The 9,088-nt window shown below is 65.0% G+C and overlaps 1 protein-coding gene across 1 annotated transcript; it reads right to left on the bottom strand.

Moving 5' to 3' along the window:
* Positions 1–55: 55 nt before the first annotated feature.
* LOC138803809 (cytosolic phospholipase A2 beta-like) lies at positions 56–8,334 on the bottom strand (the record flags this gene model as incomplete). The annotated part of the gene is made up of 21 exons (XM_069987885.1): positions 8,131–8,334; positions 7,965–8,039; positions 7,707–7,840; positions 7,586–7,595; positions 5,840–5,989; positions 5,074–5,146; positions 4,741–4,877; positions 4,500–4,631; positions 4,115–4,155; positions 3,930–3,972; positions 3,609–3,663; positions 3,308–3,438; positions 3,011–3,094; positions 2,802–2,839; positions 2,088–2,223; positions 1,518–1,654; positions 1,096–1,318; positions 870–987; positions 568–705; positions 326–430; positions 56–235 (listed from the first exon to the last, which is right to left on the bottom strand). Coding segments are annotated over exons 1-21 (2,344 nt in total), but the record flags the coding sequence as incomplete, so codon positions are not given.
* Between the last annotated feature and the right edge of the window lie 754 nt (positions 8,335–9,088).

Here is a 9,088-nt window from a genome sequence, read left to right as displayed (position 1 = left end):
CCGAGGCACCGTGGGCAGGGGGCTGAGCACCAGGACATGCGCAGAGACGTGGCACCTTTCCAGGCGGAGAAGTGCGGGTGCTGGAAATAGTCCTTGTGAAACTGGAGGCCGCGCAGGAAGTTGTGGGTGGCTTGGGCGAGTGGCCGCTTTGTCAGGAGGTCGGTGAAAAGCCCGGCGATCCTGCCGGCCGCTGTGGGCGGCTCCTCCATCTTTAGCTGGGGGACCTCCTCTTTGTCTGCACAGGCAAAAGCAGGGTGTCAGGAAATGGTGACAGAGGAGGGGGGGACGACAGTGACAAACACCTCCATCTGGCCCAGCCACCTACCCAGGCTGGCTCGGTCCTGAGCCCAGCGGTCCCAGAACTGGCCGGGCTCTGAGGCCCAGTACAGGCTGTCCTGGAGGCTGGCGGCGTACAGGTTGCTCCAGATGCCTGGGAGAGGCCCCGAGTGGATTAGTCAACTGCTGTGGCAACGTGGCCCTTCCCGACCGGAAACGGTGCCGCAGCCAAGCGAGGCAGGCCCAGGGCCTCCCTTCCCCCCTCACCCTGACCTTCCCGACACCCCTCACCTTCCAGAAAGCAGATGCGGGATTCGGGGAGCTCCTTCACCAGCCGCCCCATGAAGAACTCAGAACCGAAGAGCTGGGAGGGGATGAAGGCCCCGTACTTGGGCAGGCCCACCTCGTAGGGGGAGAACTCGCACCACTCTGTGAGGAGGCCACAGCCTCAGCTCCCGCTGCAGCCCCAGGGGCTCAGGCCTCGCAGGACAGACCCAAGCGCCCTCCGCAGCCCCAACAGCTGAGGGACTTTGGCAGAGGGCCACATGGGGGGGGGGGCGGCCCAGGGACCAGAGTGGACACATCTCACTCACCCCCAAATTCAAAGGTCGTCAGGCCCTGCGCCTTGGTGTTGAGGGCGCAGTAGATGGGCAGAGGGTTCTGGCCACGATTCAAGGCCTCCTGTTGATCTGAGAGTTTGTGGTCTTGGGGCTGGGGAAAGAAGGTGAGAAGCTGTGCTGCATCTTCCAGAACCTTCTACACCTGTCCACCAGGCACAGGCCCCATCTCCAGACCCCGGCCTAGCCCCGCTCCCAGTACCTCCTCATGCAGCAGGGCCTCGTTGATGAGAGCCCACAGGTTGGTGAAGCAGGGCGGATGGCCCAGGCGGGCGCGCTCGGCCAGCTCCTGCCGGTACCGCTGCAGCTGGCTGGGGGCCAGCGCACCCAGCTTGCTCTTTGTCACCTGGGCCTTTAGCAACGCGGTGGGCCCTGCCAGGTCCTGCTGAGACCACTCTGGGTCCTCATACAAGTTGGCCAAAGCCCTGGGAAAAGGCAAAGCCGGGGAAGGTGAGGGAGGGTTGTCACAAGTCTTGGCACAGTCCCGCAGGCCCCCTCGAGGCTCCCACGGCATTTTCCAGCCTCTCCACTGCTGAGGCCGATGGCGTCCAAGGTAGATCCTCCCCACCCACTTCTCCCCCAAGCCCCGCAGGCCACCTGTGGGCTCCGGCTCAGCCAGCTCACCAGGTGGAGCCCGAGGCCCCCGTGATGTAGGAGACGCAGTCCAGCAGGCCCAGCTCCCTCAGGCCGGCCAGCTGCCCGTATAAGGAAGTCATCGCCCGGGTGCCGCCGCCAGTAGCCATAATGGCTACCACTGGGACCTGGAGGAGAGGATGGTCGGCATCGGGGTGGGAAAGGCCGCCTTCCAGGAGGAAGCGGCGCGGCGGCGGGAGGCCATTCTCACTGTTGGGCCCCTGAGGTGCACTGAGCTGGGATCAGGGCTCCGGAGAGTGCCTCAGGCGGCCCCGCTGAGGATGGTGCCAGAAACAGCCCCAGAGTGGGCTTCTCCATTACACAGCAGGCCTCATCTCTTCCCAGCCCGAAGGTTCTGGGATCACTTTCAGGAAGCTCAAGGCCGCCTCTTAAGTCTCCCTTCATGCTGGAAACCACTCCCTAGGGAGAAGAGCCCCTAGGAAGCAGAGAAGGCAGGAGGCAGCTACAAGCCTAGATCGGCACCCATGTTCCAGTGTTCGGCCCTGAACCTGCACAAGCCCGGGGGGGAGGGGCACGACCCAGTGCTGCTGAGCCCCAGACCTCGTCCTCATGCAAGTCTCCATCCAGCTGCAGGACCTGCTTCAGGGCCTTGGCCACCCCCTGCTTCCTCCTGCGCAGGAAGGCCTGCTCCTGCGGGCACAGCCCACAGCCCAGCCGCACAGCCAGCTCCCCGGGTCTAGGGCAAAGAGTCCACAAGGCAACTTGGCACCACAGGAAGGGAAGCTGGGGGTCTCCCCGGCCAAGCCTCCGCCCGCTCCTCCAAGTCGCCGCAGCGCGTGGTGTGTGGACCGCAGCGGAGGGAGCGCATGCAGGCCGGGCCGTATGCGCCCTGAAGAGGCACCCAGCTTCCCGGCGTGAGGCCTGCCACCTTTTCTCCCTCCCCCCAACGCCAAGAATGCCAGGGGACGGGAAGGCGGCTGCCAGGCCCGGGAGGGCGGACACGGCTCTTCTGCTGAGGGCCCTCAGAGCCCCCTCCGACCTTGGCTTCCTGCCTTCTCTGCGGCAAACTCTGGCTCTGGGCGGCTCCTCACCGGCTTCTCCAGGTGTTTGCCCTGGGCTGTCCCCACCCCGCCGCAGAGCCACAGGGCCAGAACCCAGCCTGACCCCCGAGCTTCCTCCTGGCCCCATGCTCCACCCACGCAGGGCCAGGTGCAGCAATCACGGCATTCCCGGCAGGGGCTGCCCACTGCCCGTGTCCTGACACCCGCCCCCCACCAGACACCCGACCTGCAGCCCCCCCTGCCAGCCGCTCACCCCTCTTCCTTCTTCAGCTCCACCCTCATCAAGGGTTCCTGGAATCCACAAGCACCTGCATCAAAAGCTGCCCACCACCTGACAGCCCCTTCCACTCAGCCCTGGCCGCCTTCACAGAGCCCCCCCCCCCCGCGCCGGGCCTGCACCCCCATTCCTCACAGGAAGGCCTGGGGCTTCTGTCCAGCTTCCTAGCTCGTGGGGAGCGGTACCTGGGATGTGGGGAAGACGAGCCGCACCGACTGGCAGGAGGGCAGGGCCTGCAGGGGCACCGTCAGCCGCTGCTGGGGGTCATCCTGCGGGGACAAAGCGAGGACACCCAGGAGCTGTCACCTTCTCTTAGCCAGGACTCCACCACTCCCTCGAGCCACCAAGGAAGCCAACCTCACCCCACACTCAGCCCAAGGCTGCCAAGGGGCGTAGCGGGGCACGGGGCACTGGGGAAACCAGGCCAGGCCGGGCCGGGGCGCTGAGGACGGTGAAGTGGCGGCTGGGGAGGGAGGCCCTACCTTCAGGTGGATGCTCAGCTCCGGCTCCCAGCAGGCCGGGCAGTGGAAGCAGAACGAGCCGGTGCCCACACAGGCCTCCTGGGAGCCCTCGCAGGCGCCGGGAAGCACCAGCTGGATCCTGCCCTCTGACTCTGCCAATGGGGCACAGAGTCAGGGACGGGGTCTCCGTCCACTGAGCCCCCGTGACCTGGAAGTGTGACTCAGCCTAGGCAGAGCAGCCCAGGCCCCAGCACCCCTGAACCCACTCCAGCTGCAGGTGCAGGCCATAACTAGAGTGAGGACGTGAGGGTCGGGGACTGACCTTTTGGGGGCCCCATCTGCTCCAGCTGAACATGCAAGCGCGACAGCTCCCGGGCCTGAGAAGTCAAGCGAGCCCTTTAGGCACCAGCCTGTCCCCCTGCAGCCCCTTCCCCGCCCCCTGCCTCCCGCTCCTCAGCCCTTGGCCTGGGCACGCACTGGAGATCCACACCCTCACAAGGTGCCACGAGGCGGCCCCTGCCCGGCTCATCCTCACCCAGGGGGTGGCAGCCCCGGCTTCAGGCCCGGGGAGCAGAGCAAGTGCATGGCACAGAGGAAGCCCCCCGGGGGCCACGGGCACCCCCAAAGAGCTGCTCTCACTCACCACCAGGATGCCATTGCTGGTGAGCGGCTCCACCTCAGCCGGCCTGGAAAGAAGCCCAGTGACCCCTGGCAAGAGCCTCGGTTCTCCCCTGACCCCGCTCTCCTCCTCCGTGGCAAGGGCGTGAGCGGCTGACACTGCCCTTCCCAGGGGCTTGCCACCACCACACGCTGCCCCGGCCAACTCACAGGCTCTGCAGACGAAATTCGACTTCCAGCCGCTCCTGCACCTGGACACAGAGGCCACGGGAGGAAGGATCGGTAGGGTGTGTGCGTGTGTCTGCGCATAGACTCCACCCAGAAGCAGGGAGCGCTGCTGGGGCCACGTGGTTGGGAAGGGCACGGTTGCGCTCTGGGTGCTCTAAAGAAGCTGCCCTTCCTCAGAGGCCAAGAAGGAAGGTTGGGGATGCCTGACTTCAAACTAACTCATGTGTGCATCACCTCTAAAAAGGAAGAAAGGCGGCCGGCCGGGGGCGGGAGAGCCTGGGTGGAGGCGGCTCCCGAGGGGCCAGGCCCCCAGCCGCCAGCGCCGCGCCCCACGGCGGGGATTGGGCCTGCTGCTGAGCAGTCTTACCTGAGAACTCAGCGAGAAGCTCTGGCGCCGGGACTCCCCCATTCGCAGGGTCCCCACATCAAACAGCACAGACAGCAGCGGGTCGTCTTGGGTCAACAGGTCCTGGTCGAAGACCTTCAGTTCCATGATATTCTGGAAAGGACAGCGCGGTCAGCAGGCTTGGGGAGGGAGGGTAGTGGGAAGGTGGGCAGGGCTGGAGGACCAGGGGGCGCGGGGAGAGCGGGGGGGACGGCGGGGCCACCTTGAGCTCGCAGTGGATGCGGAAGTGGAAGCTCTGATTCCAGACGGGGTTCCGGCTGTTCTTCACGGTGCGTGTCTGCAGCCGGTGGCTGGAGGCCGTGGGCAGCCACAGAGTCACGTAGCAGTCAGAGGGGGTGACTGCGGGGAGGGGACAGGCGTCAGGGATGGCCAAATGCCCTTCCCCGTCCAGTCACCCCAAGTGCACTTCCTCCCTGGCCCTGAGACCCGTGTCCACGGGCTAGGCCCCACCCCCACCCTCTGTGCCGACCCTCCTCCAGTCCTCTCCCACTGGCCTGGCCACTCGATCCCTCCCTCCCCGGGCCAGCCCACTCACGCAGGTCCTTGGAAGGCAGCCCGTGGGCCTGCAGGACACGCACGGTGAGCAGGCACGTTCCAGGCACCTTCGCCTGCAGCAGGAGGACATAGGGCAGGTTGGAGGCAGGCGAACGGGCCACCAGGGAAGCCACGGCAGCGCCTCAGGCCTGGCCCTGTACTGAGGTCAGACCCGCTGGGGCGCAGAAGATTGCTGACATGGAGACACGCCATCTCCACACCCCCTGCCCACGGCCCACCCAAGGCCACGGTCCATCTCCCTATCACGCAACCTCCCAAGAATGCTATTGTGATGCACAAGGAAACAAAGGCAGGGAGGAGGGGCCAGGCCCCGCCAGGACTGGCACACAGCAGACTAGCTGCGGCCCCACCCCCACTGGCTCTTCAGGGTGTCCCATTCTCTAAGTCTTTCCTCCCACCCCCCACCCTACACCCCAGCAGGGCACCTGGGGCAGCCCTCGGACCCCTGCCCCACCCCAGCCCCTGACCCAGAACAGCAAGAAGCAGTGGCTTTGCTCAGGGGCCTCAGGAAAGCAGCCAGGGAGCCGCGTTTCCAGGCCCCAGGCCGGGGAGCTGGGCCTGGAGCCCATGGCCAGGGCTCTGCCTCTCCCTGCCGCCGCCGCCAGCCAACAGCCTTCTTGAAGCTCACAGTCCTGGGCTCTGATGCACAGCACCGCACGCGCCCCAGACAGAGCGCCAGGTTCAAAATGGAAGCCTAGAGCCTGGCTGGGGTCTCACCAGAGCCATGAGGCCGAGTCCTCAGGAACAGGGACGATGGGCAGTGCCACGGGCCGGGGACTGTTGGCTTTTAACACAGCGCCGTGATGCCCCAGCTGGCACGGCTCCTCCTCGGCCCCTCCCACTAGCCGCCTCCACCCACAGGAGCCCACACCCACGCCCGTGCCCGTGCCAGACACCTGCTGGGAATGAAGCATCTCAAGCCTGTACTGGGGCCAGACACCCTGCAAAGGTCAGGCCCCCGTGGCCTCCCTGCCGCCTGCCCCGCGAATCCTGTGCGGAGGAGGGGTCTCCAGCGCCGGCTGCAGGGGCTGAGCAGAGGGAAGGCTGAGGAGGGCCTGGCGCAGTCCCCAACAGGAGCCCAGCGCCATGCTGTGGGCTGGGCCTTTCACAACCTCTCCGTGCCTGTATGACAGGAATACCCGGTCCTGACGGGAGCCCTGAGCAATCGGGGATGAGTACCCCAGGCCCCATCGTAACCTGGCCAGGGAGTGGCCCCGCCACATAAAACAGTCCTTCAAAGCCGCCTCTGTGCTGCGCCACCCTTGGAGCTGGGGGGCCGGGGGTGGGGCCTGGGGCTGGGCACTCAGGGCCGGGGGCTCTTCCTGCTCTTGGGAAGGGTGGGGAAGGAGCCTGTGCGTGAGGACCAGAGTCTTCTTTAGTGGGAGGCTGGGAGGGGCGGGGCTTCTGTCACTTCCCACCTAGGTTATCTCCAGTGCACCAGACCCCATCAGCTGCCCTGGATCTGGGGGAGAAAATAAACCAAGCTGGGGCAAAGCTCTAGACGCCATCAGTGGCCCTGAGCCACTGAGGTCCAGCCGGGCAGTTCCAAAACTGAGGTCAGCCTGCTTGCCCCAGGGTTTGGACAGATGAGTCCTCAGGCCTGGAAGCGGCTCACACCCCCAAGTTACAGTCACCCTGAAATTTTTGCCTGAACCTTCAAGCCCTCACCAGGCTGAGGAGAGCAACTGCGACAGGGAGCGTCAGGACAAATAAACATGGCTAGCTTTATTGACCGCCTCCTCTGTGCCGGCTGCGCCCCTCCCCACAGTGCCCTGCGAGGCCTCTGATGCGGGGGACACGGAGGCAGACAGGCAGTGACTCAGCCCGGGTCACGGCACGGTGAGGTGCTGCTCTGCCTGCTTCCCACTCCTGACCCGGGTGGCACCTTCCCAGACACCTCACCCATATCTGCCTGGCATTTCCTGGTCTTCCTGACCACATCTCCAGACTCTCCAAGGAGCTGGGCCCTAGTGGCTCACGCCTGTAATCGTAGATACTCAGGAGGCTGAGATCTGAGGATTGTGGTTCAAAGCCAGCCCAGGCATGAAAGTCCATGAAACTCTTATCTCCAATGAACCACTAGAAAATGGAAAGTGGTGCTATGGCTCAAGTGGTAGAGCACTCGCCTTGAGCTGAAGAGCTGAGGGACAGCGCCCAGGTCCAGAGCTCAAACCCCACGACTGACCAAAAGAAAAAGAAAGACTCCAAGGCTGATTTCAATCCAGGCTGGACACGGCATCAGCCAGCACACACTCCAGGCCCGGGCTGGATGGCATCAGCCAGCACACACTCCAAGCCCGGGCCAGACGCGGCATCAGCCAGCACACACTCCAAGCCCGGGCTGTCTCTAAAGTGGACCGGCCCTGGGGGGCTGGAGCCCCCGGCCAGCGGTCCTGGCAGTGCTCACCAGGCTCCATCAGTTGATCCAGCAGCCACGGTGAGAGCCCAGCGGCTGGAAGTAACGATGTTCCAGGTCATATTCCACATCGTACCAGAAATTCACTGTGAGAAGAAGAGGGACGTGAATGTGACACGATGGTCCCTCTTCTAAGCCAAGACCAACCAGCCCACATCAGGGGCACAGCCTGCCCCTGGCGGCCAGCCGCCCCTCACCCGCAGTGCAGCCTGGGACTGCCGGGCATGGTGGAACCGCAGAGCCGGCAGGTGCGGTGCTGGGCCCGCGCCTGACTGTAACCGGGGTACCGGGTCAGGTCTGGAGCCAGGGGGTCCAGAGGGATCCAGGGCACCTGGGGCACAGCCGGTGGAGATCACGGGACATCTCAGAGCTGAGCACCACCTCCCCAGACCGTCTGTGCCGATTCCTCACTGTGTGGTTCTGCTGCCCTCCCCCATCCCAGGCAGGGGACACACCTTCTCCATGGCTTCTTCATCCACTATCTTAAAGGCGCCTTCTTCCATGAGCTGGTAGGTGGCCTGTGTGTGCAGCTGTGAAGCGGGAGGGGGAAGGTGTGGGGGGGGCTTAGGGCTTTGCCAGCCCATGCCAGCCAGTCCACATGTCCCATGGGTGCGTCCTGACCCTGCCCCCACTCTGCCTCAGGCCAGCCAGAGCCCCACCGCCCGCCCTCTGCCCTCCACCTGCTCCTCCCGTACGGGATGAAGGGCCCGTCGCTGGGGGGTGCAACAGGAAGTGCTTCTCCCCGGAGACCACGCAGTACAGCTTCTCATAGTGGTTCCCGTGCACTGCCAACCAGGAGAGCTGGAGTGCAGGCCTGAGCGCCATGCGCAGCCCCCCCCCCGCCTGCCAACATGGCGCGTTGGCACAGGAAGCGTGCAGGAGGGGTCAGCAGGCTGGAGGGGACACTGAGCACACGGGTGGGCTTCACTGGGACAGGATGCCAGCCAGGCCTCAGCCTCCACCATGAGAGGTGAACTGCAGAGCTGCCCTAGTGAGTGCGCTTCTCAAGACTGGAACACGTGCGCGCGCGCGCGCGCGCGCACACACACACACACACACACACACACACACACACACACACACACACACACACACACACACACACACACACACACACACACACACACACACACACACACACACACACACACACACACACACACACACACACACACACACACACACACACACACACACACACCCCTCGCCCCCCAACACCAGGGGAAACCCCTCAGCTACTAGGAGAGGACACCCCCATGGTGGCCAGGGCTGGAATGCCAGGCCATCTGAGGGAGGGAGCCAGCCCTACCCAGGTTCAAGTCCCACTTCCCCCCTGCCCCCCCCAGCTCGCCACACCCACGCCATGTCACACAGCACAGCGGCATCCCGAGCCAGAAGTTCACAGCGTGGGGCACCAGACCCGCACCACCTGCACACAGAGAGGCTGGAAAAGCCCTGAATGCGAGGACTCGGGGAGGACGGGGAGGATGGAGAGGACTCGGGGAGGACAGGGAGGACTCGGGGGAGGGCAAAGAGGACTTGGGGAGGACAGGGAGGATGAAGAGGCCTCGAGGGTGCG

The sequence above is a fragment of the Dipodomys merriami genome, unplaced genomic scaffold, assembly GCF_024711535.1.
Source record: "Dipodomys merriami isolate MVZ:Mamm:240054 unplaced genomic scaffold, mDipMer1.0.p SCAF_3497, whole genome shotgun sequence".
Classification (NCBI taxonomy): Eukaryota; Metazoa; Chordata; class Mammalia; order Rodentia; family Heteromyidae; genus Dipodomys; species Dipodomys merriami.
This window is presented reverse-complemented; position numbering and strand designations above follow the sequence as displayed.